The sequence below is a fragment of the Dermochelys coriacea genome, chromosome 13, assembly GCF_009764565.3.
Source record: "Dermochelys coriacea isolate rDerCor1 chromosome 13, rDerCor1.pri.v4, whole genome shotgun sequence".
Taxonomy (NCBI): domain Eukaryota; kingdom Metazoa; phylum Chordata; order Testudines; family Dermochelyidae; genus Dermochelys; species Dermochelys coriacea.
In genome coordinates, this window is record NC_050080.1 from 1,452,565 (window position 1) to 1,480,528 (window position 27,964).

Below are 27,964 nucleotides of genomic sequence, written 5' to 3' on the forward strand. Positions count from 1 at the left end.
TTCCTTGCACCTTGTGTTTACGTCATGTAGACACCACCAATGCTGCTGCTACCTCTAGTGTGTGTGTGTGCGCGCGTGCGTGTGTGTTGAATTCACGAGTATTTCCAGCCACTTTGCACAGGTGGTAATTTACTGCACAAGCTGCAAAGCAGTGGAGAATCAGTCCTCATGGCCACAGTCTAACACATGCAAAAGGGTAGGGCCAACAGCGCCCAACACCTCAATATGGGATTTGAAGTAAGCTCTGAGATGTCACTACCTGAATGTAACCTACAACATGGCCAAGTTGCATAGCTCAGAATGTGACCTATTTAGAATAGAAACAGCTGGTAGGAATCTAAACAGCTGGATGTAAAAAATGCAGTAGACTGTCCTTGAGAAATTGAACAAAACCAAGGGCTGGGATATGGATTAAAAAAGAAAAGAAATAAAAGGCACAAGTATTTTATAGCATTTTATTTCCTAACAAATTAATGGTGCAGAAAAACTAGCTAATGCTGGGTGTAATTTTATGTTTGGAGCCTTACTCCAGGCAACATCATTAGCAAAAAAAATCAGTCTCTGATTTGTGCAGACAACAGTAAAAATGAGGTTCAAACTAGGCTGCGAGTGATATTAGGCCATGTTACTGGGTTAACTGCCACTCGCTAGTCTAGCTGCCAAATTTAGGTTTAAGAAAAAATAGTGTACAAAACCCAACATGAATCCAAAGGTTTTGTTCAGTTTCATTAATGCAACAGGTCTTTCCTCTTATTTTAACATCTGCCTGCAATGCTGTGAACCTAAACACTGCATCACTGGGCTAGTGCAGTAGTGTAGGCCCTAAGGTAAACATAACAAGGCCTTAGCCAGGTTCCTTTCCTGCTTAAACTACATCTGTTTTGCTTCTCTGAATCTTAGTTCTCCTCCTCCTCCTCCTTTCATAGTAACAGAATGTGGGATGTAGTACAATGCTTGCAGGGAATCTGCATGCTGTTTCTCAATGCTCAGTGACAGCTGTGATGCAGTTTGTATTAGTAATGTTCAATTTTTTCCCTTGAAAGGCCTCAGTCTTTCTGATTAAGAATAATTTCTGCAGTCTAGCTGCTGCCTCCAGGCACCCGTGCAAGCACGCAAACAGCAGCGCAGAAATAGTACAACCCTCGTGGCACAAACAGCACTTCCGAGTGCTATAAAATAGTGTGCACCACTTTGCTATACTTGAACTACTAAGAGCTTACCTAGGACCTATTGGCTTAGAATGCTGAACTATTTAAAGGGGTGCACAAAAGAACTACAAGAATGATTTGAGGCCTGAAAACAGGCCTTATGGTGAGCGCCTTAAGACGCACACGCTAGTTTATCCAAGGGAAGGCTAAACAGTGACTTGACCACATTCTACACATAGCCTACTTGGGGAAGAGACTGCTACTAAGCAATGGCTATTTAGCGGAAAAAGGCCTAATAACATTCAAGGGCTGGAAGCTGAAGTTAGACAAATTCAGACTAGAAATATCCCACAATGTTTTAAGGGGCAGGGTGATTAACCCTCGGAACAACTCACCTTGGCCTGTGGGGGATCCTTGCAGTCTTTAAGTCGAGACTGGATATTCTTCTAACACATCTGCTCTAGCTCAACAAGTTTGGGTTTGATGCAGAAATTGCTGGGTGATGTTCTCTGGCCTTTGATGCAGGAGGTCAGATTAGACCAGTGGTTTCAACCTTTTTCATTTGTGGACCCATAAAAAATTTTGACTGGAAATGTGGACCCCTTTGGAAATCTTAGACATAGCCCCAGGGTTCCACAGACCACAGGTTGAAAACCACAGGACTGGATGATCAGAATGGTCCCTTCTGCCCTGAAAAATCTAGGAAGAGACCTGGGAAGTAAAACCTGCCAGTCTCGTTTTATTGCCCTAAGTGAGTGAACTGCAAAATATAAACGACCCCAATGCTGCTAAAAGGGGCTTTAGGAAGAGCCCTGCTGGTTTGATCATCTCAGCTCTTATCAGAAGCGCAGGTGAGGGATTTCCTTTGAAACACGATTTTTTTTTACATTGTTTCTTTAATATGAAGCACTGCTAGAGACAGAGTTTCTGCCATATTGAAAAAGTTTAAGGTCAGTGAGGGGAGGAAATTTAAATTGAAGTTTTCAGGCGATCATTTATAACCAGTGAAGACGGGGAGGTGAGTGTATTGGGTGGGGAGGGGAGGGGAGGAACCCACTTCTCTGCTGCTGCCTTGTAAGCAGGGGAGGGATGCAGTTGCATTCTCTGGCCTGGGGCAGCCCTGGCAGCGGCATTCTGGCAGCAGCCAAGTGTTTTGATAATAGGGACAGGAGCGTCTTAACAATCTTCTTTAGCCACAAAAGAGCCTGAGATGCACGTGCCCCTTCGGCCCCATGTGTGTGCAGAGGAGTGCAGGCCGGCCGTGTGCTACACCTAACTTGCCCTCAAATGCCTTTGGAAACTCTGCTTCAGGGAGCCGTATCTCAGTCCAGGAGCAGCTCTCATCTTCCTCCACAGCGATTCCGTCTGAGGCGATGGGATGTTCCAAGACAGCACTGTATTTACACCAGCGGTTTCTCGCTTCCCCCAGCTGCTATCCCAGTGCCTCGGTCAGGGAGGGGGGTTGGGGCTCAGATGCCTCTTGGAGCCCGGTTTGAAAGGCTGCTGTCTCCCGTCGCTGCAGCTCACTCAGCAGGCCCAGCACGTTGTCAGTGAACTCAGTCCGTTGCCTCCCATCCTGTCTAGCTTCACGGGGTGGAGGCTGGGGTGGGGGGCTCATACTGGAGAGGGCAGATCTCATTCAGAAAGAGCCAGGTAGCATCGGGTCCACACACATCAAATGGAGGAAAACACTTCAGGGAGGGAGTGGGAAGAAAGAAAAGCAGCGTCAGAGGAGGGGCTGTCTGATCTTCCCCCACCAGGGCAGGTAACCGGTAGTTCTGAAAAGCTCTGCGGGCAGCAGAACCAGCCCTCCCAAGCTCAGCAATAAGCAGGGCCACAAGATGGCTGCTAAGCACGACAGAAACATAGTTCAACAGTTTCACGGTTATTCGCAAGAAATCATGTCCCTATTCTAAGCAAAATGATAGAACGACAAGAGGTCGGTGAATAATTGGTCTCAGGGCCGGAGAGCTCACAGCATTACAAGGGGAGGTGCTAACCACACAGCACCAGCTCCTCAGCTGATGTGAATTGCTGCAGTTCAATTGAAGTCAATGGAGCTATGGCAATTTACACCAGCTGAGCATCTGGCCCCATGGGAAGGCCAATCCCAGCCCCGGTGTCAGCAGGCACAAGTGGAGGGAAGTTGCTGAGCTGATACAACTAGCACATGGTACCACAGAGGACGCCGTGGATTAAGCCAAACAGCACGTTGAGTTTCCAAGAGGAAATGTGCTGATGTCTTGCTGCTGCTGGAGAGACTTTATAAATAAGCCCATTCAGATGGGGCACAAACACTGCTGAATTTAGCCTAGAGTCCTGGATGCGGCTTATGTGTTTGGTATGTCCTGGGCCTGGTCTCTTGTCAGTTTAAAGAAAGCATGTGAGATGAAAAGAAAAGGAGTACTGTGGCACCTTAGAGACTAACAAATTTATTAGAGCATAAGCTTTCGTGAGCTACAGCTCACTTCATCGGATGCTTTGGTGGAAAAACAGAGGAGAAATTTATAACACACACACAGAGAACATGAAAACAATGGGTTTATCATACACACTGTAAGGAGAGTGATCACTTAAGATAAGCCATCACCAACAGCAGGGGGGGGAAAGGAGGAAAACCTTCCATGGTGACAAGCAAGGTAGGCTAATTCCAGCAGTTAACAAGAATATCAGAGGAACAGTGGGGGGTGGGGTGGGGGGGAGAAATACCATGGGGAAATAGTTTTACTTTGTGTAATGACTCATCCATTCCCAGTCTCTATTCAAGCCTAAGTTAATTGTATCCAGTTTGCAAATTAATTCCAATTCAGCAGTCTCTAGTTGGAGTCTGTTTTTGAAGCTTTTTTTGTTGAAGTATAGCCACCCTCAGGTCTGTAATTGAGTGACCGGAGAGATTGAAGTGTTCTCCAACTGGTTTTGAATGTTATAATTCTTGACGTCTGATTTGTGTCCATTCATTCTTTTACGTAGAGACTGTCCAGTTTGGCCAATGTACATGGCAGAGGGGCATTGCTGGCACATGATGGCATATATCACATTGGTAGATGCGCAGGTGAACGAGCCTCTGATAGTGTGGCTGATGTGATTAGGCCCTATGATGGTATCCCTGAATAGATATGTGGACAGAGTTGACAACAGGCTTTGTTGCAAGGATAGGTTCCTGGGTTAGTGGTTCTGTTGTGTGGTGTGTGGTTGCTGGTGAGTATTTGCTTCAGATTGGGGGGCTGTCTGTAAGCAAGGACTGGTCTGTCTCCCAAGATCTGAGAGAGCGATGGCTCGTCCTTCAGGATAGGTTGTAGATCCTTGATGATGCGTTGGAGAGGTTTTAGTTGGGGGCTGAAGGTGATGGCTAGTGGCGTTCTGTTGTTTTCTTTGTTGGGCCTGTCCTGTAGTAGGTGACTTCTGGGTACTCTTCTGGCTCTGTCAATCTGTTTCTTCACTTCAGCAGGTGGGTACTGTAGTTGTAGGAATGCATGATAGAGATCTTGTAGGTGTTTGTCTCTGTCTGAGGGGTTGGAGCAAATGCGGTTATATCGTAGCGCTTGGCTGTAGACAATGGATCGAGTGGTATGATCTGGATGAAAGCTAGAGGCATGTAGGTAGGAATAGCGGTCAGTAGGTTTCCGATATAGGGTGGTGTTTATGTGACCATCGCTTATTAGCACCGTAGTGTCCAGGAAGTGGATCTCTTGTGTGGACTGGTCCAGGCTGAGGTTGATGGTGGGATGGAAATTGTTGAAATCATGGTGGAATTCCTCAAGAGCTTCTTTTCCATGGGTCCAGATGATGAAGATGTCATCAATGTAGCGCAAGTAGAGTAGGGGCATTAGGGAACGAGAGCTGAGGAAGCGTTGTTCTAAGTCAGCCATAAAAATGTTGGCATACTGTGGGGCCATGCGGGTACCCATCGCAGTGCCGCTGATTTGAAGGTATACATTGTCACCAAATGTGAAATAGTTATGGGTCAGGACAAAGTCACAAAGTTCTGCCACCAGGTTAGCCGTGACAGTATCGGGGATACTGTTCCTGACGGCTATCTAAACTACTATATGCCACAAGGGGCCACAACAATGGTTCCCGTAACCCACCCAGCAATATTGTTAATCTATCCAACTATACTCTTAGCCCAGCGGAAGAATCTGTCCTATCTCGGGGCCTCTCCTTTTGCCCCTCCACCCCCACGAACATGATACAGTTCTGTGGTGACCTAGAATCCTATTTTCGACGTCTCAGACTCAAGGAATATTTCCAACACACCTCTGACCAACATATTAACCCACAGAGACCTTCCTGCCAACACTACAAAAAGAAGGATTCTAGGTGGACTCCTCCTGAAGGTCGAAACAGCAGCCTGGATTTCTACATAGACTGCTTCCGCCGACGTGCACGAGCTGAAATTGTGGAAAAGCAGCATCGCTTACCCCATAACCTCAGCCATGCAGAACACAGTGCCATCCACAGCCTCAGAAACAACTCTGACATCATAATCAAAAAGGCTGACAAAGGAGGTGCTGTCGTCATCATGAATAGGTCGGAGTATGAACAAGAGGCTACTAGGCAGTCTCCAACACCACTTTCTACAAGCCATTACCCTCTGATCCCACTGAGAGTTACCAAAGAAACTACAGCATTTGCTCAAGAAACTCCCTGAAAAAGCACAAGAACAAATCCGCACAGACACACCCCTGGAGCCAGGACCTGGGGTATTCTATCTGCTACCCAAGATCCATAAACCTGGAAATCCTGGACGCCCCATCATCTCAGGCATTGGCACCCTGACAGCAGGATTGTCTGGCTATGTAGACTCCCTCCTCAGGCCCTTCGTTACCAGCACTCCCAGCTATCTTCGAGACACCACCGATTTCCTGAGGAAACTACAGTCCATTGGTGATCTTCCTAAAAACACCATCCTAGCCACTATGGATGTAGAAGCCTCTACACCAACATTCCACACAAAGATGGACTACAAGCCGTCAGGAACAGTATCCCCGATACTGTCACGGCTAACCTGGTGGCAGAACTTTGTGACTTTGTCCTGACCCATAACTATTTCACATTTGGTGACAATGTATACCTTCAAATCAGCGGCACTGCGATGGGTACCCGCATGGCCCACAGTATGCCAACATTTTTATGGCTGACTTAGAACAACGCTTCCTCAGCTCTCGTTCCCTAATGCCCCTACTCTACTTGCGCTACATTGATGACATCTTCATCATCTGGACCCATGGAAAAGAAGCTCTTGAGGAATTCCACCATGATTTCAACAATTTCCATCCCACCATCAACCTCAGCCTGGACCAGTCCACACAAGAGATCCACTTCCTGGACACTACGGTGCTAATAAGCGATGGTCACATAAACACCACCCTATATCGGAAACCTACTGACCGCTATTCCTACCTACATGCCTCTAGCTTTCATCCAGATCATACCACTCGATCCATTGTCTACAGCCAAGCGCTACGATATAACCGCATTTGCTCCAACCCCTCAGACAGAGACAAACACCTACAAGATCTCTATCATGCATTCCTACAACTACAATACCCTCCTGCTGAAGTGAAGAAACAGATTGACAGAGCCAGAAGAGTACCCAGAAGTCACCTACTACAGGACAGGCCCAACAAAGAAAACAACAGAACGCCACTAGCCATCACCTTCAGCCCCCAACTAAAACCCCTCCAACGCATCATCAAGGATCTACAACCTATCCTGAAGGACGAGCCATCGCTCTCTCAGATCTTGGGAGACAGACCAGTCCTTGCTTACAGACAGCCCCCCAATCTGAAGCAAATACTCACCAGCAACCACACACCACACACAGAACCACTAACCCAGGAACCTATCCTTGCAACAAAGCCCGTTGTCAACTCTGTCCACATATCTATTCAGGGGATACCATCATAGGGCCTAATCACATCAGCCACACTATCAGAGGCTCGTTCACCTGCGCATCTACCAATGTGATATATGCCATCATGTGCCAGCAATGCCCCTCTGCCATGTACATTGGCCAAACTGGACAGTCTCTACGTAAAAGAATGAATGGACACAAATCAGACGTCAAGAATTATAACATTCAAAAACCAGTTGGAGAACACTTCAATCTCTCTGGTCACTCGATCACAGACCTAAGAGTGGCTATACTTCAACAAAAAAGCTTCAAAAACAGACTCCAACGAGAGACTGCTGAATTGGAATTAATTTGCAAACTGGATACAATTAACTTAGGTTTGAATAGAGACTGGGAATGGATGAGTCATTACACAAAGTAAAACTATTTCTCCCTCCCACCCACCCCCCACTGTTCCTCTGATATTCTTGTTAACTGCTGGAATTAGCCTACCTGCTTGTCACCATGAAAGGTTTTCCTCCTTCCCCCCCTGCTGTTGGTGATGGCTTATCTTAAGTGATCACTCTCCTTACAGTGTGTATGATAAACCCATTGTTTCATGTTCTCTGTGTGTGTATATAAATCTCTCCTCTGTTTTTTCCACCAAATGCATCCGATGAAGTGAGCTGTAGCTCACGAAAGCTTATGCTCTAATAAATTTGTTAGTCTCTAAGGTGCCACAAGTACTCCTTTTCTTTTTGCGAATACAGACTAACACGGCTGCTACTCTGAAACATGTGAGATCAGGTGCAAAGGTACTAGCTGGTCCCTGGAGAGCAAGGGGTTAACCCCAGCTCAGCTACCCCCTCCCCTTGCACAGGTGCTTAGGAGCAAGGTGACAAGAGGGTTGCTCGGGAAGGGAGTGCTGCAGAGCCTCCCTTAGAGGTCAGGTCTGAATGCTGCGCTGCGAAGAGGTGAACATTTTTGTTACATTCTCCCCAAGGCAGAGACATTGCTGGCTGCCTCTGAATTTCTCCAGTTGCCTCCCACGTTTCATGGGGCAGAAAACTGTAACAAACTTCATTTTACAGAAAAGTAGCAATTTTCTGTATTGCTTTTGCATCTTTATGCCTGGCTTCCCTCTTGAATTTTAATATGAAAGGTGAGGCAGGGGAGTTAAGTTTGGTGTGGGAACCTTGCATGAGAATTTCTTTTGGGGTCACTGTCAGAGCCTCTGACATGGGAAGGAGAGGCTGAGCGTGATCTTGTTGGAGAGCAGGAGCTGCTGGGGCATGAAGCGGGTAAGTGTTCATTTGCATGAGTCCTTGTTTTTATTCTGTTAATTCTCCTGCTGTCAATCAGCTTGGGTTTGACGTGGTTTGTGTCAGGATTTTGATGTATGGGAGGCAGGTTTGGTTTAATTGGCATGAATCTCCATACCTGGGCCACAGGCTAGGCTAAAGGAAATGGGAATGTACATGCCACATTGGCAGCATGTTTAAGGCCCCCTTCCTGTGAGGGGCTAAGCATGATCTATTCCTAGGAGAATCCATGGCAGCTGAGGGTGCCCATCATCTGGCAGGGTCAAGGCCAAGGTTTTAGTGCCTAAAGATGCAGAGAGACACCTAATGGGGATTTTCCAAAGCGCCTCTGTGCCCAATTCCCATTGGAACCAAAGGGAGTTAGACGCTTCTGAAAAATCACACTAGGTGACTACATGCTTCTTTAGGCCCCTCCAATACCTTAAAAATCTGGCCCTCAGCTCTTTGGCCTGATCCTCTAATGAGAGCTGCAGACACGGACCCTTCCTCCCGTGAGGATCTGACGGCAGGATCAGGGCCTTTGATCATAAGCTCTTTAGGGACTCATCTTTGCTTTCTGTGAAGCACCCTGTGCACACACTAGATAAATATTAAATAAAAAATAAACACAGCTTAAAGCCTTCCTAGCCTGATCTGGATTTAACATAGTAGTTTTGCAGGGGGAGCATCATGTATTTATGATATAGCCAAGGAAAAGACTGGCATGCCCAAATTCATCATTTCCACCTTGCCATGGGAAGGTGCAGAAAGAAGCTGGGTTGTGTGGGAGGAGAGCAGTATCTGTGATAATTGGAATGGAGAATGAAATTGTGAGAAAGCACAGAGAGAGGTAAGTAGGTTTCTGTTTCACTGTGAAGCAAAAGACACTGTTCCTGTTATCTGAAATGCAAACCCAAGATTCTGTGCTAAGTGATTCACACAAACACGAGCCCCACTTCTATCAGAAATGTCCCCTGCTTGGGCTTTTATGCCTGAAGTCCGTGCACTTCCTATGCAATTAAATCAGACAGAAGTGCTTTGGAAAAGCTCCATTTGCTGACCCCCTTGTGCTCTGAAGGGGTAGCCGTTTCCTGGGTAATTTAAAACAAGTGTAGGAATAAGCTGGAGATGCTAGGAAGACTTCAAAGTAATCCTTCTGTTGCTGTGTAACCCCCATTACCCTACAAACTGCCAAAGAATCAATCTGTATCATTAACTTATAACCCATCTGAGGCTCCAAAAGGTGTAACGTCAGTATTACCTACACTGAACACCCACACTGCTCCCTCACCCTCAGCATGGTACTTCCAGAATGCACCGTGACCTTGACTTCCAAACCGTGGACTGGTCTGGGACCCACTGCATCAGCACCAGTGCATGGTGCTCTGTGAACACGCATTGGGGACAGCCAGATACTGGCCATCTGGTGCTGATCTCAGTCACCCCAGCTTTAGATTGGTGTAACCCCACTGGCTTAAACTAAATTGCTCCTTATTTACACTAGGGCAAGAGCAGAATCTGGCACTAGCCTTCTGGACGAATCACACAACCAGAAGTTAGATTGTAAGGATGTGGCAGGCTTGCTAGGGCAGACACTTGAGCAGTCTCTGTTCTCTGATGGGATTCAGTGCCATCACTCCTGTCTATGGGCTCTCTTAGCCAGGCCCAGCAATGACTAGAGTCCACAAATCCTGGGGTGCACCGCAGAGTCCACTGGGCCTTGCCCTTAGTTTAACGATGGGCTGAAGCTGTATACAAAACATCCCCATTATACACAGCCTGTGCTGACAGGATGGATCAATACAGCGGGTAACAGGGAAAAGCACAGAAGCTGCTGTCTGGAATATTACCCAGCCAGTGTCAGCTTTTCCAAAGCGCGCACACACACACACGTCTTACCTCTTATGTTCACAACAAAGATGTCCTACTCTCCTCCCCACTTCCCAATCAGCAGCTCCAGAGAGAGCAACTAGCAAGACTGTTCTCTGGTTCCCAGCGGACTAGAGGCACTCAGCTCCCGGTGCAATGGCCCAAGGCCAGTGATTATCTCTTGATAACCTGCAGTTCTGTGCAGTTTAAACAACAACTTGACTTTTACATTTTAAAACTTACTCTTAGGTTGCTTAGAAACTGCCTCTGTTTCTATGGCAAAAAATCCTGGGGTTAATCCAGGGGGCTGGGTTTTTTATAAACTGAAATGTGATTTTATTGAATTGTGCTTGGTGCAGGTAGCTGTTTTAGTGCACGTCAGCCCAGCCTGTGACTGACAGCTGTCAATACATATCCCATAAACTACAGCCATCAAGCCAAGGCGAGGTGGGGGCTTCACTGCTCAGTCATCCACTTGAGGACAGAAAAGGTCCAAAAATAGCTTGTTGCAGTAGCACTGAACAATTTCTCATATGGGTGCAGAGCAGAGCTAGGCTACTCTGCTGGTTTGCCTTTCCCCACGTGCTGAGCTTAGCCCTGCCAAGGACTAGGGAAAATGTGATCAAGGCTTGGACTCCTCTGTGGTTCCTTGCTTGCCTCTGTTGAATGTCCAATTAAAAAGAGCCCTGCCCTGCAGCAAGGGCCCTACCTGAGAAGGAACAGGGAAAGGAGGCCTTCCAGGAGTCTCCAGATGCTTTACCCACAGTTGTAGCAGGCCAAGGTGGATCCAGAGCCATGCAACTTCCCCCACCCTTCCCCTCCTCTGTTCCCATGGGTATTACAGGGACAATAACCCCTGCCTGGGCATGGCCACTAGCTGACAGCCACCTTGTCATACTGTTGGCTGCCCTGGATCCCCTCCACTCACTTTTTGCCAGATGCTATTTCTGCCTGCTGGGCACTGTGCTAAAATGCAGTCACCAAACTCCCTTTATCCCACTAGTTCAACTACTGGCTCCCACCATAGGCTCAAACAGTGGGAAGGTGATGTTCCTGATGGATAGTCCTTCACTCGCTTTGTGCAGCTGCAGCAGCTTGGCCAGAGCTTCGCTTAACCCTTCCCTCTCCCACCCCACCGACTCCTGTGCTTCTCTTGGGGCGGGGGGGGGGTGTAAGCACTCCCAACTGGTATGCAGGATGTCAGAGGAGTTGTACCTGATTGCACCATGACTCTGCAGTCCTTGTAACCCTGTGATACTATAAATCTGACCCTCCGGTCTTGGCAGGTCATAAATCATGTGATAGGAGTACAAATCCAATAACCCAACCAGTAGTGACCACTTGGAGCTGTGACATGCCACTGCCCCATCTGGTTCTAGTCAGCACCCAGGGTTAAGGCTGCCTGGATGTACTAGTTATAACCCTGCTTTTCAACTGCACCATACCATTTTGAATTTTTGATCCAGTCAGCTGGTAATTTTCAGACTTTCTCCCTGCCTAAATGTGAAGGGAGCTGGTGTGAAAGGCTGAGTCGGATGGCTGCTGGGGCTATTTTCAAGCACTAGGGAATAAGGGAAAATACTTTCCTCGTTACTTTAAAAAAAATGTCTATTTTTAATTTTAAAAGAGCTCTAGTGCTGAAGCAGGTGGTGACAGGAAGCTGAAGTTTGTCTGAGCCTTTTTACTGAGGGAACAGTGCCTCCCATTGTTCTGGGGGAAACTGGTTTTGACTTACCCAGGTTATGTCCCTTTGAAAACAGTACGTCATGCATGGCTAATGGTTTCTAAGGCTAGTGGTCTAGTTAACTGCGAACCCCCTCTCCCCCAAAGCACGGGAGGCAGCACTATACAGAACTGAACTAAAACGTTTCTTAGAAAAAGCCTGCCAAGATTTGTGCATTGAACGAGACTCATGAAACCTTCAAGGGCTGAGATGTGCACAGTTAAAATAGTCACATGCCCGGGCATGACGTTTTCCATGATGCTAACCTCCGTCTGGCCACCAGAACTAGGTGTACGCTCAGGGAGCTAGCCTCCCGCTACAAGCCTGGCCTTCTTCAATACAGGTGTATACTGAATGACTGCTGAGCTGTAGCTTCTTGGGGGGACAGGCCATTCCAGATGGTGCCCGCTCCTGGGCACCTTTATCTTAAAAAGAAAACTAAAATGGCAGTACTAGGGGAACGCAAAGGCTACATAGCCAACCGTCAAGTCAGGCACTGTTGGAGTTAAAGGCTACATGTGCCCTTAATTCCGCTCACCTCTGTGCATGCTGTACAGCAGGTGCTAATGACCTGATCACAACTTAGGTCACTAATTCAACATATCCCTGTTTTATTCCACAGGGTTTTAAGGTGCTCCAGGAATGATTAAAGGGCTTAAAGCGCCAAACATACTGGTAAGACCTGAAGCTAAACTTTCTGCCCCAGCACAGCTTACAGAGAGGAAAGGGGCTCATGCTAACTCATGGGATCTGGCCCACAGATGAGAAACCCACTGGAGACAGGGAGTGGAGCCTGATGAAAAGGACAAGAGCCATCAAGGTAAAATTAAACCTCCATTCCCCAGCCCACTAGTATAGATTAAGAGGGGAAGGCTACAGTTTCTAAGAGAGCTTAAATCTGCACAGCTTCCCTTTCTGGCAGAGATGCTGGCCAACTGCACAAAAGCTTTTCGTGCTGTGCCGGCTCTCCAGGAGCCCTATGCTCAGGGCAAAAGTGCCTGCTAGTTTTTTCCCTTTTAGGAATGTTCGACCCTACAAACTCACAATGCTGGCTGCTTTCTGCCTGTTGTGAGAGACACAGGCTAACACGAGGGAGGGAGGAAGGGGCTAGTTCCAAAGGGAGGGGGAAGCCTCTGCCCCTTTCCTCTGGCAGAAAAATGAACCCCAGTTCTTACTCACCCTGTGTATTCTGTAGCTGGGCAGATCTCATTGACTGAGATCTCTTGTCTGCTCTCCAGGTGGCACAATAGAGCATCAGTGATTTTTTTTTTTTTTTCATTGCAGCAACAAGCTTGCGAATCACCGGAGGCCAGGATCTGGTCTATCCCAAAGTATAACTTTTGTGAACACTTTCTAGACATTAGTATATGTGCACCTGAGCCACTAGGCAGCTCACGGCGGTGGAGTTGCCAGGAGCCCCTGAAGAGGGGGGTGTGGGGGGGGAATGGAGGGATGCAGGAGCCCCTGGCATGTGCAATTAGCTTGGCTGACAAAAGCAAGGAAAAGTGCAGCCCTCCAGTAAGAGAAGTCAGGTAAACAACCAGCAGCTCCATGAAGTACATTCTAATGTGTAAACCCAGATACCCAGCATGCCAAGAGCCCCATGCATTCTAGTTTAAAAGGGGGCTGGGGAAAGCAAGTGAGGCACATTCTCCTCCCTGCAAGTGGAGAGAAACGTAGAAAATAAACTCCGCACTGCAAATGGGCCTGGCCTCTTCCTCTTCCACCGTTGGGTGGGGACTCTTATTTCATCAGTGGTAGAAGGTACCTCTCCTGGACACCCTCCTCTGCCGGCTTCAGTGTGAATATGCTGGGCAGGGGAAAAGAGAAGGGGACACCTAACTCCCTCCCCTCATTCAGAATACACCCTGTGTGTGTAGCGTTACCTCCGGGCAGCCTCTTGCAGTTTCACCGGTTGTTTGGCACTGAGGTAAATCACACAGGCATCTGCTACTTTATTCAGGTCACTCTCGCCTGCAGAAATGGGACAGAAAGGAATGGCAGGAGATAACTGACACTAGCTAATGGGATTCAGGGCTTCTGCACCTCTCACCGTCTAACCCAGAGCTCTTCCTACCCATCCCCTAGCGAGGCCTGCTGTATAGCGAGGAAAACATCAAGGGCATCAAGACAGGAAAGGAGCTCTCAGCCCTGCAAACTCGCCTCTCCTCCCCCACGAGGCCAGGGGATGCCCAGTGTACTGCAGCTTGCTCCAGAAATTGGAGAATAGAAGGGTTAGCCATGGAGTCGTTCCAAAACGAGAGCAGCTTGTTGAGTTTGGGAAGGATGTCTGGATTCCAGCTCTTCATTTTGGTTAGTTCACAGAGCAGCATGGCTTGGCCCCAGGCCTGGCTGCAGGGCTCAGGGGTTCTGTCCCCTTGTGACACCTTCTCGCTGGGTCAGAGACAGACTGGCTGACAAGGGGGGAGGAGGGTCAGCAGTCAGATCCTGAGCCGGGTCTTAGGAGCCCTCCTCACCCCTTTGTCTCCCAGGGAGTTCAGGGCACTCCATGTTGGGCTCTGATGGGGAGAGGTGGATGCTGAGACACGACTGGAATGGGCAGAGCTAGAGTAAGGCTGGGGGTGGGGCAGAAAGTTAATCCCACGTCCTAGCCACTGTGAAGAGGGAGGGAGGAGGTCTGCTGAGCAGAGGGACAAAGATCAGAGACAGGAGGACAAGGCTGGGCAGAGATCTCAGACAGCTGACCTCGTCCTTCCCTGGTACTCACCCAAGTCCAGCTTCTCACACAGCGAGCCCAGCCCCTGCAGCACGGCCAGCTGTAACTTGAAGGCAAGAGTATGGCTGTACACAGGTCCAGCTCTGGCACTGACTGGCGCCTGGGTGACAAGGGAACCAGTCAGCTTGGGCAGGACGTCTTTGGAGAATCGTTGCCTCAGGAAATCTCCACACTTCTCAGCCAGGGTACATAGCACCTAGCAAAGAAACCCCACCAAGCCCGTGGTTACTGGGAGGTGAGCTCAGTGGCTCTTAGGGGACAGAGTGAGAATGCACAACTCAGCAACATCCTCTGCGAGCAGGGAAAAGGGGAGTTCCTCCCTGGATTGTGGCCTGTCGTTGGCTGTATTCCAGTGCAGAACAGAGAGGGGAGAAAGGAGAAATTTGTGCTTCAAACGTGGGACTGGGAGAGCTGGGTTCTACCCCTGGAGTCCCTGTTACTTTGGGTAAGTCACGTAACCGCTCCAAGCCTGTCCTCATCTGCATTTGGGCGATCGCTGCCTTAGCGCACAAAGTGGGTCACGAGGCTTAATTCAAAATGGTAAGGAATTGGGAGATCAGGTAACGGCTGCCACAGTAACGCAAACTACCATCATCATGAAAACAGTCCACACTGCAAGTAAGCAAAGGGGAGCGAAGGCCAGCTGCATACAGGCAGTGAGAACAGGAAGATGACGTAACTCATCCCTGGAGAGTGGAGTGGAGTGGAAAACTTATCCGTGCTGGAATCCTCAGCATGGGGTCAGCTTGTAGAACGGGGGTCCTGCATTTGGCATGGTCTAGTTATGCCACACAGCAGCATTTTCCATCTTCTTCTGTCCTTTCAAAGGGTTTTTCACCCTTTTAAAAAAAAAAAAACACTCCCCCCCTCCCCCCCATAATCATCCTTTGAATATCTGTAAGGGAAATCAGTGATTTCCTTTACCTCAGGCACACCCTGGGAGTTTATCACAGGGCAGCTCTGAAATTCTAGGGTGCTGGCTCTGTTGGTTTTTTGGAGCCCCGTTGCTCTGCACCGTGTGTTTAAAATTCATTCTGGACAGTGAGCTTTTCTACATCCCCCAAGCCCTGCACATGGCAGGGCGCCAGCTCTGTGGCTTGCTCTCTGTGCAAGGCTTGAAGGCCGTTGGCCAGGATTCACTGTCGTACCTTGAAGGCTCTGAGCACTGCCAGTGGGTCGTCGTTAATCAGCCGGGTGACAAGCACCGGCCAGGCGCGATGAGCCATGGGAAGCAGATGGTTTTCATGAAGATGCAGCGCAGTGACGCAGAACTCCAGCACATCCAGGACCTGCACAAGGAGAAGGCACAGCTCTGACAGGCTGCTACAGTCCCCCTGCCTCTCCGGAAAGCGGAGGATGGAAGAGTCTAAAGCAATGGGATCCACCTCTGCCTCTCCCTGAAATGGGGAGCTGGGGAAGAAAGCTGCAGGGGCGGGAATGGGTGGGCTCTAGCTGTCACGGGACAAGCTATCAAGTTCTGATGCCTGACACTAAGCTGTTTGTGAGGCTGAATTCAGTCTCCTTGGCACAAGGCAGCCTCCTCTATCCCTCTCTCTCAGAAACAGCCTCTTTTTATCTAGGCTAAGGCTTGCCAGCACTTGAAGGCTCTGCCCTGGCAGAGGTGAGACATCAAGGTGGGACTAGCCTCATCCTAGCGGCACGTCTGGCACATCCTGTGATCGCCCCCCACCACACGCACAAGGTAACAATCGCCATAATGGGCACCCTCAGCCTCTACAAGGTTGGGCCCTTGGTGTTCCCTGACGTGCCGGTGCAGTGCACGCGCTGGGCTAACCTTCAGCCGCACCCGCAGACTCTTGTCAGACAGTAAATGGATACATCTCTCCATCACATCCTTTGCTATCTGGGCATGGGCTGGCAATGGAGTCTCGCCCTCCGCACCGGTGTCGTTCATCTCAGGCTCAGGAGGGAGGTCCTGCACCTCTGGAAAACAGGGCACAGTTCACAGTGGTGGGAATGAGCTGGGAGCCACAGGCACGTGCCTCGTGGCAACTGGCTGACCCCCACTTCAAGGCTCTTTTCCAGCATCCCAAAGGAGAGCTGGGGCATTTGACTGCAAAGTCTGTGCTCTCAGGGGCTAAATGCCTGCTTGTGAAATTCAGCAGCAAGAGAAGTGTGTGTGTGTGTGTGAGATGGGAGAAAGGAAGATTGTCTCCTTTATTGAACTGACATTTGCCGTCTGTCCTCCCCCACAAACCCCTTTATTTCCAATGGCTTTGATTAAAAATGAAAGACCTGGGTGTTTAAAGGTCAGAATTGCAGCATGGTAGAGTAACAAGAAGGCAAATGCTCCCTCCTGGCAAGTTTTTAAAGGGCCTTGGCTGGAGCCAATGCTGGTGTTGGGGGCAGGGGGAGAGGAGAGGAGAAGAGAAGAGGTGCTGAGGGCCTGAGCCAGGGAAGAGACAGCACAGATTGCCAGTAAGGGTGGGAGGAAAAAGCAGCAAAATCCTGGAAAAATTGTTATTTTGGATGCTGAGTGCACCATGTGTCCTGCTACCAAATTAGTGTCCTGCTCTAGTTAGACTTGTGGACTTTGTGTATGACTGGCTTGTGGCTGTGATCACTGGGATCTGGCCCCTGGTTATCTGCTACTAGATCAACATTTGGTCTACAACTTCGTGGCTGGTTTTCCTGGGCCTCACTGAACACAGATCGGACAATGCACTATATGTTCCCAGCAGCGTCCTCTGTGGATTTAATCCCACTCAAAATGGAGCTGAGACCACAGAACTCATGATTCTGAGTCCCAGCCTGGCTTTGAGCCCCCACATCCCTCCAGAGATCAGTGGCTTTACCAAGCTGGCAATGCCCCCCTCATGCCCCCCCCCAGTTACACAACCAGTACTGACCCTCTTCCTCCTCCTCCATGGCTGGAAGGTTGCCTTCTGCAATCTGCTTCTGTTTGATGTAGTCCAGGAAGAACTGTTCCACTTCTTGCACCATGGGGGTAATTACAGACCCTTTCCCCTGCTTCTGGCATGAAGTGCTGCTCTGCTGCTCTAGATTCTGCTTCTGTGGGTGCTCCTTACCCTTCACCACCACGAACCACTGGACTGCAGAAGAGAGGCACGAAGTGTCACTGAGAACCCAGGAACCCTACCCACATCAGCTTTGTACCACAGCAGCCTGGACATTGGGAACAGACAGAGACCGTCTACAAAGCATGAGGCAGAGATGCAAAAGCTACCTGAAAGAGGTAAGTCTTGGAACTAGGCCCTTGCAATCAGACAGCCGGACTACAGAGGAACTGGCTCAAATCCAGGCCTGGCATAATAGAGGGCAATCCCCATTAGCTTCAACAGAATGCTAATGCAAGAAGTAAATCTGCCCCTCTATCCTGCCTCTTCCAAAAAGGATGTCAGGTTCTGCTGCTGCAGCCCCAAAGAGTCCATCTACACTAGGAAAATGTCCTCTTGATGGTAACAGTTGGGTCCTTTCAATCCCTCAAGTGGGGCTGAAAACAGTTTTGTGGCTTATGTAGAGAAGTCCAAGCCTTTTTCAACACCCATTACAGACAGCGAGTTTGGGACCGTCTGTTCCACGGTCTTGCTGCAATGGGTGCCAAGAATGGTGTGGCCCCGGAATCTCACCCACCAACTCCTGTAACAAACCCCTAACTTATTTCTGAGCTACTGAAGTCCTCAAATTGTGGTTTAAAGACTTCAAAGGTGTAGAGAATCCTCCAGCAAGTGACCTGTGTCCCATGCTGCAGAGGAAGGCGAAAACCCCCTAGGGCCTCTTCCAATCTGCCCTGGGGAAAATTCCTTCCCGAACCCAAATATGGAGATCAGCTAAACCCTGAGCACGTGGGCAAGACTCACCAGACAGACACAGAATTCAGGAAAGAATTCTCTGTAGTAACTCAGATCCCACCCCATCTAACATCAACATCCCATCACAGGCCATTGGGCATATCTACTGCTAGTAGTCGAAGATCAATTAATTGCCAAAATGAGGCTATCCCATCATATCATCTCCTCCATAAACTTATCAAGCTTTGTCTTGAAGCCAGTTATGTTTGCTCCCCACTGCTTCCCTTGGAAGGCTGTTCCAGAACTTCACTCCTCTGATGGTTAGAAACCTTCATCTAATTTCAAGTCTAAACTTCCTGATGGCCAGTTTATATCCATTTGTTCTTGTGTCCACATTGGTACTGAGCTTAAATGATTATTCTCCCTCCATGGTATATACCCCTGATATATTTATAGAGAGCAATCATATCTCCTCTCAACCTTCTTTTAGTTAGGCTAAACAAGCCATGCTCATTGAGTCTCCTTTCATAAGACAGGTTTTTCATTCCTCGGATCATCCTAGTAGCCCTTCTCTGTACCTGTTCCAGTTTGAATTCATCCTTCCCAAACATGGGAGTCCAGAACTGCACACAATGTTCCAGATGAGGTCTCACCAGTGCCTTGTATAATGGTTCTAACACCTCCTTATCTCTACTGGAAATACCTCACCTGATGCATCCCAAGACTGCATTAGCTTTTTTGATGGCCACATCACATTGGCGGCTCATAGTCAATCTGTGATCAACCAGTACTCCGAGGTCCTTCTTCTCCTCTGTTATTTCCAAGTAATGCATTCCCAGTTTAACAGAAATTCTTGTTGTTAATCCCTAAATGCATTACCTTGCACTTTTCACTATTAAATTTCATCCTATTACTATTACTCCAGTTTACAAGGTCATCCAGACCTTCCTGTATGATATCCTGGTCGTTCTCTGTATTGGCAATACCTCCCAGCTTTGTGTCATCCACAAACTTTATTAGCCCATTCCCGCTTTTTGTGCCAAGGTCAGTAATAAAAAAGACTGATTAAGATTGGTCCCAAAAACAATCCCTGAGGAACTCCACTAGTAACCTCCTTCCAGCCTGACAGTCACCTTCCAGTGTGACCCGCTGTGGTCTCCCCTTTAACCAGTTCCCTATCCACTTTTCAATTTTCATATTGATCCTCATCTTTTTCCAATTTAGCTAATAATTCTCCATGTGGAACCGTATCAAATGCCTTACTGAAATAGAGGTAAATTAGATCTACTGCGTTCCCTTTGTCTAAAAAATCTGTTACCTTCTCAAAGAAGGAGATCCGGTTAGTTTGACACGATCTACCTTTTGTAAAGCCATGTTGTATTTTCTCCCAATTACCATTGACCTCAATGTCCTTAACTACTTTCTCCAAAAATTTTTCCAAGACCTTGCATACTACAGATGTCAAACTAACAGGCCTGTAGTTACCCAGATTGCTTTTTTTAACCTTTCTTAAAAAGAGGAACTATGTTAGCAATTCTCCAGTCATACGGTACAACCCCTGAATTTACAGATTCATTAAAAATTCTTGCTAAGAGGCTTGCAATTTCATGTGCCAGTTCCTTTAATATTCTTGGATGAAGATTATCTTGGGCCCCCCAATTTAGTCCCATTAAGCTGTTAGTTTGGCTTCTACCTCGGATGTGGTAATATCTACCTCCATATCCTCATTCCCATTTGTCATCCTACCATTATCCTTAAGCTCCTCATTAGCCTCGTTAAAGACCGAGGCAAAGTATTTGTTTAGATATTGGGCCATGCCTAGATTATCCTTCACCTCCACTCCATCCTCATTGCTAAGCAGTCCCACTTCTTTCTTTGTTTTCTTATTTATATGGTAAAAAAAAATTTACTATTGCTTTTGATTCCCTTTGCAAGGTCCAACTCTACATGGCTTTTGGCCTTTCCTCACTTTATCTCTACATGTTCTGACCTCAGTAAGGTAGTTTTTTCCTTGCTAATCCCTCCCATCTTCCACTCCCTGTATTCTTTTTCTTCATCACCTCTCTGCGATGCTTGCTCATCCAGCTTGGTCTACAACTCTTGCCTATGAATTTTTTCCCCTTTCTTGGCATGCAGGCTTCTGTTTCTGCAACTTTGACTTGAAGTAATCCCAGGCCTCTTCCGCCTTTAGATCCATAAATTCTTCAGTCCAATCCACTTCCCTAATTAATTTCCTTAACTTTTTAAAGTTAGCCTTTTTGAAATAATAAACCCTAGTCACAGATCTATTTTTGTTTATCCTTCCATTTAGTTTGAACTGAATTAGCTCATGATTGCTCGAACCAAAATTGTCCCCTACAATAATTTCTTCTATGAGGTCCTCATTGCTCACCAAAACCAAATCTAAAATGGCATCCTCTCTTGTTGGTTCAGCAACTGCTTGTGAAGGATTCCATCAGCTATCGCATGCAGGATAATCTGAGCCCTATTATTATTACTAGCACTTGTCCTCCAGTCTATATCTGGGAAGTTAGTCTCCCATGATCACACAATTCCCATTAGTATTTACTTCTTTAAAAACATTAAAGAGGGCTCTATCCATATCCAGATTGGATCCTGGTGGTCTATAGCACACCCCAAACACTATCCCAGAGGAGGCTCTAATAGTTTTCTTCCCCAATGTGATTTTTGCCCAGACAGACTGTCTTATCCATTCCATCACTTCTTATTTCTTTACAGTCAACCTCAGTCATTAATATACAATGCTACTCCACCACCTTTGCCTTTATTTCTGTCTTTCCTAAACAGCACATACCCTTCAATACCTGTACTCCAGTCATGACTCCTATTCCACCATGTTTCTGTTATCCCTATAATATCTGGTTTCACTTCCTGCACCGGTAGCTCTAGTTCCTCCATTTTATTACCTAGGCTCCTTGCAAATGGAGGATTAAATACTAAAACTCAGAGGAGTCATCTGAAAATACACTTCTTTGATCAGGCAAGAAGGCAAAAAAATGGTACACAGGAACTGCCAGACTGGTTCAGAGCCAAGGTCTGTCTAGCTTAGTGTCCTGTCTCTGATGGTGCTTCAGAGGAAGGGGCAAGAACCCTGGGGGATAACTGTCTCCCCTTCCCCTCCCCGGGAAGGTCTCAATGATCTCCCATAATTAGAGACTGGCCTAAACGTGACATGGGAGGTTTTCTCTCTCCAATATAGGTTTTTTGGCATTACATGTTGTAACTCTGGATATGCTTGTTATCCATGTTTGAGATTCTAGACCTTCCTCTGACTACCAGAATGGAAGGCCCCAGACACTGTTTTACTTGGGGCCTCCACAACTCCCATTTTCCTTGCAGGAATTTTTTTTTTAACAAAAACAAACTGCAGAAACTGAGGGTTTAGTTCCCCTCTTCTTCCCCTCCCTCACACTTGCCAGGAAAGGCTTCCTACCTGCCACTGGTGACTGGACTTTCTCATGCCTGGCTCCTGGATAATCTTATTTCCCACAGCTATCCCTCCGTGTGTCAGCTACTCTTATAGCCTTCAATACTTATATATATATATATATATATATAGCCTTATACTCTTACTCTTACAGCCTTCAATACTAAACCCACTGGCATGTGGGACAGGATCCTGTGTCTCTGTGTGCTGAATCTGTCAAGAATGTCTTTGGGCCAAGCACAGTTCCAGCACTGCTGGCTCACCAGACCAACACTCAATGCATGGCAATGGTTGTGCTTTCTGGAAGCTGCTGCTGGGCTACAGGAACATTTCATCAGTGCTCAAGGGGTTAAAAAGGGAAATTCTTTAAGTGACAGACAAAATTATTAAAGGCAGGTTATTTGGATACCTAAAGCTGCCACTAATGTGGACAGGACCCCAAGGAAGGAGGAAGCTCGGTCGTCATAAAACTGATCAAGGGCAGACAGGACATCTCTGATCACATCCTCCACCAGTGGGAGCAAGCTGGCATCCGAATGCCTGAGCATGGCTTCCAAGACCCGCGAGGCATGAGGCTGATGTGCCACCCGACGCAGGTTTAGGGAAATCCCATTCACCAGATAGTCCGAGTTAGCATTAATCAGATTTTGCACAGAGTCATAGTCACAGGCATGGCAGACATCCACCATGGTGCCAATCGCCGTCTGACTAATGAGCAGAGTGCTGTCCCCAGCCTTTTCAAGCACAGGGTAGAGGACTGATGTTAGAAGCAAGCGGAACTCTTTCCTCAGCACATATGCAAAGCTGCCAACCCCCTCCAGCTGGATGCAGATCTGCCAGATATTGCTGTTCATGGAGCGAATGGTTGGGCGTGGGTCTGAAGAAGGAGAGAAGGATGAAATCAGAGAACTGCTCTGTGCACCTCCTGGGATAGCATGTGCTCTTGAATGTTTCACAGTCAACTCATTGCTGGTTCCCTCAGTGCCAACGCTGGTGGTCAGATACCAGTTTGCCTGGTCAGTATAATCTTCGAGGATGGACATTATGGTCCCTTTAAGGTCTTCCGTGCTCACTGTAGTTTCCCGTTCATGAAGAACATCTACCCCCAGTCCAGCAGCTCCTGTGATCAACTCATTGAGGACCATGGCAGCCTGTTTCCGGTACACAACAGATTCTCTGTATAGCCCCATGAAATGATCCACTAGCAAGTAGAGGTTCCCGTAGTAGCCAAGTACCCGGCAAACCTGCTGAATAAGCAAGAAAATCCGCTCATCGATGAAGAACCGGAAGTGTTTCTTCTGACATTTGCCCTCCTGCAAACCATGCTGCAAGGAATCAGAGGGCTCACCTAGAGAGCTTTCAGGGCCCCAACATCTTTCTTCAACAATCTTCACATCCGCCACATCCAGCTCCAGAACTTGCATCAGGGCTTTGGAGAGACGCTGGAGGTGGGCTGCAGAGTTGAGGACAATGTTAACCTTGGGGCCCAGCAACTTCAGGGAGCCAAGTAATAAGCTCAGGGTAGAGAACTTGCCTTGATCATCCTGAGAGTTCATCAGACGTGGAAGAGCTGTGGCAAGGGAATGCAGATTCTCTGACAGAATATCAGCAAGAGCCCTATTCTCAGCTACTGTTCTCAGCTCTGCAGTGCTCCTGAGAATCTCATGACACTTGCTTTGGACCTCATTGCTTTCATCATTAACAAGCCCAACCAAGGCTTTTAACAGGTGACCAACTGATTCCACCAGTGACTGACTGCACTTCAACATAAGGTGATGGACCAGTTTCACCAATTCCATCCTGACCTTCCAGTGAGGGTGAAGAGAAGCAAATTCAACTATCTTGTGGATAAGGAGAGACAATTTATCTGCAGTGCTTTTTACCCAGTCCGGTCCTCTATGGACCACAAGCTCAGATAGTCTGCTTTTTTCCACTGAAGGTTTCTCTTCGTCCTTTGTGATTGTGGCTAGTTGTTCATCTGCCATTACCAAGCTGACAGTGTGATAAAAGAGCTTGATGGCAGAAACAGTGACCATATGACCTTGTTTGATGTCTCCAGTAATAACCCGGGACAAGGCAATAGAGATCCCAGGTAGAAAAGAAGCAAACAAATTCCCACATTGTCTTGTTTCAACCGTGTCTAGGAGTCTATGATGCTCCAGGCAGTCACACTGTAGAATTAGTACCTGTAAACACTTTAAGGCAGCCAGCTTAATTTGCTTTGCTTGCTCTTTTTCTGCCAAGGCTAAAAGCAAAGATACAGCAAATCCTAAGTGAGGAAGGGTAGAAGGCTGATACAAAGTCAGGATAATGTCACCATAAGCTGAATGCATCAGGACATGGAGTGCTTGGATTACAGTCAGTTTTAATTCCTCTGATAGTGGGGCTGGTGGCTGCAAACCAGATGGAGAAGATAGACACAAGCAGAGCTCAGAAAAAAGCTCCTGGACGAGGTCCTGCTTCTTCACACATGTTGTTGAAAGGATGAATGTGATGCACTGCACCACACTCTGGACAAGACTCTCCCGTTTGGGCCCTGGGGTCTTCAAGGTGAACCTCAATGGGAAAAGGACATACTCCTGCAATTCCTGCAGGGCAGAGTCACCAACCATCTGCAGCTGAGCCTGCAAGCGTTCCACATTTTCTGTAGTCTGCACCTTTGTTAGCTGTACACAGACTGGGCGCAAGATCCCAAACGCTTCTTGTGGGGTATCAAACACTGCCATTGTCCAGCAATCCTCTTATGTGTCTGTAGGTATCATCCTGCAGGAAAGAAAAGCAATACTTGCTTCAGCGAAAGCAGCATTAAAACAATTGCAATCTGTTCCTTACTGATTAGCCAGACCTACTGTGCTCAGAAAAGTGTCACAGTGTCTATTGCAAAGCAAAAGGTAATTCAATTCATTTCTCTCTAAGTGGTATAAAAAGCATTCTGATTATTATACAGAAGCTCTTTAGGCTTCCACTCTAGAAGTGCTTTGAGTCCTACAGATGAAAAACATTATATAAGAGCTTGGAGTTAATTATCTTATTATTATTTTATTATTATTATTATTAGAATTAAAAGTATATACTCCCCTCCCATCCACCCTTACCTATAGAAATCTATAATTTAATGTGTTTACATGAAAATGTTCTACTCTGTTAGTCACGTCTGACTAAGAAAAATAAATTACTGATTGTTTTTTAACCAATGAAGGTACAACACAGCAGCTATAGACCCAGAGGAAGAGGGCAGTTTCTTAGCTCATGTACAGTGAATGTTTGTTTTGTTCAACATTTCTCTTTAGTTTCTGGCAGAATGAGTTGAGCCCTGTTTCTCTAGTGTTTGGCTCTATCTCAACCAGATTTACAGCAGTGTTTTACTTTGGTTTTTAAAAACACTTTAAGTATGAGTGTAACCAAATAGGATTTTAATTGTGAGGACAGATTTTTAAAGGTACCTAGACATTTCCAAATGCAGACAGGGGCCTAGTGGGATTTTCAAAAGCATCAACAGGACCTAGGCCTTCCTAAAAATCCTATTAGGTATTTATCTGCAGGTGGAGGTGCCTAAGTATCTTTAAAAATCTGGTCTTTGGGCAGGGAGCCTGAGGGCAAACTCTTAAAACAAAAGCCATATTCTAGCATAGGTAGGGTTATGGCAGAGCATATGCTTATAGGCCCCAGCTTGAGTCTTCTGAGCTAAAGTGCAGAACAAAGGTGGGTTGATATATTGGATGTGCACATGATAGGGTAGTGGTAAGACTCTGCTGATTTGATTAGTGTGCTCTGGTGTCTAATGAGCATTAGGATGTAGGTTATTCCACACTGGAACTCATACAGGGTATCAAACATTTACAACCCATACGTCATGGGGACCACAGCCTGAAAGAAATCTTTTCTGAACCTTCTCTTCTAGCCTTCAAACAACCCCCAACCTCTCCAAGCTCATCAACAGAACCAAGCTCCCACTTAACCAGGACCCAGTATCTAAAACCAGAACCAGACCTTGCCAAAACAACTGATGCAAAACCTATACACATCTCCACTGCTCTGATGATCAATACCCCTCATGCACCCCCCTTTCAAGATTCATGGTTCTTACACATATCTGTCACAACATGTGGTGTACTTCATGCAGTGTACTAAATGCCCCAACAACAACTATGTGGGTGAAACCAGACAATCACTATGCATTCAAATGAAGTCACACAGGAAAATGGTAAAAGACAACACCACCACATCATCCTCTCTTTTGTAAAGCGATCACTCTGTATATGACCTCTTACTCCTCATCCCCATTGGAAATCTGCGCAACACCTTCAAACAATGAGCCTGGGAGCTTAAATTTACAACTCTGTTAGACTCTAAAAATCATGGATTGAATAGAGACATAGGATTTATGGCAGGTTTCAGAGTAGCAGCCGTGTTAGTCTGTATTTGCAAAAAGAAAAGGAGTACTTGTAGCACCTTAGAGACTAACAAATTTATTTGACTATAAGCTAGTGAGCTGTAGCTCACGAAAGCTTATGCTCAAATAAATTTGTTAGTCTCTAAGGTGCCACAAGTATTCCTTTTCTTTGAGGATTTATGGCTTATTACATCATTTTATAACCCACTAACCCCTCTCCAGCTTCTCCCCATCCCCCTATGACTGAAGGGGTGTCAATCAGCCAGTTCACCTTGAAGGAACCCTTAAACTATGTGCTAACTACTTATACTAAACAATCTGTTCCACCTTGTATTTAGCTGTGACGCCCTGTGTAACTTCCCCAGACCTGAAAAAGAGCTCTGTGTAAGCTTAACAGCTTGTCTCTTTCACTAACAGAAGTTGGTGCAATATATTACCGCTCCTACCTTGTCTCCCTAATGCGAAGTTGACAGGTAAACCTCTGACCCTGACCACTCCAAAAAGCCCTGAGTGGGTGGGATCACTCAGTGGCACTGACAGATGCTCCCGAGGAGCCCATTAAATTCACAGGTGCATGGTCCAGGAGGTGAAGGCCATGCTTCAGACTGTCTCTACAGAAGTGGCCCGACCTGGTAACTACGGCCACGGGCTGAATCTCTCGGCTTACACCATCTATCTGTAAGCTTGGAGGCGTGGGTGGGGGGCACCCCGCCAGGCGGGTCTAGGATGCAGAATAATAAACAACAAGACTCCCCCCACCCCCTCCGCTATCCCCCCTACCCCTGTGGCACTTGCAGCAGCCCTGAAGCCTGCCTCGCCCAGCAATTCAAGAGCTCCAGGCCTTTCCTGCCTTGGGGAGCCCCTGTCCTCCCCCCTGAGTGAATCCCTGCCCCCTGCACAGAGCTGGGGGGGAGGAGCCCCTGTCTCCCCCCCACGAGTCCCTGTACAGAGCTGGGGGGGAGGAGCCCGTCTCCCCCCCCACATGAGTCCCTGCCCCCTGCATAGAGCTGGGGGGGAGGAGCCCCTGCCTCCCCCCCACACGAGTCCCTGCCCCCTGCATAGAGCTGGGGGGGAGGAGCCCTTGTCTCCCCCCCCATGAATCCCTGACCCCTGCACAGAGCTGGGGGCGGGGAGGAGCCCCTATTCCCCCGCCATGTAAGTCCCTGTCCCCTGCACAGAGCTGGGGGGCCCAGAGCCCCTGTCTCCCCCCCATGAATCCCTGCCCCTGCACAGAGCTAGGGGTGGGTAGGAGCCCCTATTCCCCCGCCATGTAAGTCCCTGTCCCCTGCATAGAGCTGGGGGCCCCGGAGCCCCTGTCCCCCCCCACACGAGTCCCTGCCCCCTGCACAGAGATGGGGGGCCCAGAGCCCCTGTCCCCCCCCCCCGTAAATCCCAGAGCCGCAGGGGACCCTCCAGGACCCCGCCTCCTACCTGCTCCAGTCACACTCACACCACAGGGGTGCGCGGCACATGCCGGAAGTAACGTGAACAAGCCCCAACCATCTAATGCAGGAGTAAAGCGAAAAAACTCCCCAGCTTGTCTAGGCAGGAAGGGGAAACAAGAAAAGTCTCAGGTGAGCGCATTGCGCATGCGGAGCTGGCCGGTGCCGGGGGTTTGAAATAGGGTTCAGTTAGGCATACAGCGCATGCGTCCTCGGCTGGCGCCGGGTGAAGGTTAGAGAAGTCTCAGCTGGAGTCGCTGCGCATGCGCCGCTTTCCCGCGCCCGCGCCCGCCT

At 47.8% G+C, this 27,964-nt stretch overlaps 1 protein-coding gene and 1 long non-coding RNA gene across 3 annotated transcripts; one reads left to right on the top strand and one right to left on the bottom strand.

Moving 5' to 3' along the window:
* Positions 1-439: 439 nt before the first annotated feature.
* On the bottom strand, positions 440-27,958 carry TTI1 (TELO2 interacting protein 1). Of its 2 annotated transcripts, none has more exons than XM_038369344.2 (8): positions 27,660-27,958; positions 22,245-24,598; positions 17,485-17,688; positions 16,410-16,558; positions 15,763-15,903; positions 14,606-14,810; positions 13,764-13,851; positions 440-2,839 (listed from the first exon to the last, which is right to left on the bottom strand). In XM_038369344.2, the coding sequence occupies exons 2-8, from the start codon at positions 24,559-24,561 to the stop codon at positions 2,788-2,790; spliced, it is 3,156 nt and encodes a 1,051-aa protein (XP_038225272.1). In that variant the 5' UTR covers positions 24,562-24,598; positions 27,660-27,958; the 3' UTR covers positions 440-2,787. The 2 variants fall into 2 exon arrangements, with proteins under 2 accessions (XP_038225272.1, XP_038225273.1); XM_038369345.2 differs by having other exon boundaries at positions 14,606-14,714; positions 27,660-27,888.
* On the top strand, positions 7,697-13,310 carry LOC119841764. Its single transcript, XR_005288609.2, has 3 exons — positions 7,697-8,285; positions 12,500-12,697; positions 13,162-13,310. It is a non-coding gene; the product is annotated as an uncharacterized LOC119841764 (long non-coding RNA).
* Positions 27,959-27,964: the final 6 nt, after the last annotated feature.

What these genes read in the sequence shown, in the direction of transcription:
- TTI1 (XM_038369344.2), bottom strand. Translation starts at nt 24,561, where the DNA reads ATGGCAGTGTTTGATACCCCACAAGAAGCGTTTGGGATCTTGCGCCCA. An exon ending in CACATTAGTGGCAGCTTTAG is followed by an intron (nt 17,689 to 22,244) that starts GTATCCAAATAA and finishes TCTCTTCTGCAG; the next exon opens with TCCAGTGGTTCGTGGTGGTG. An exon ending in GTCTGCGGGTGCGGCTGAAG is followed by an intron (nt 15,904 to 16,409) that starts GTTAGCCCAGCG and finishes CTCCTTGTGCAG; the next exon opens with GTCCTGGATGTGCTGGAGTT.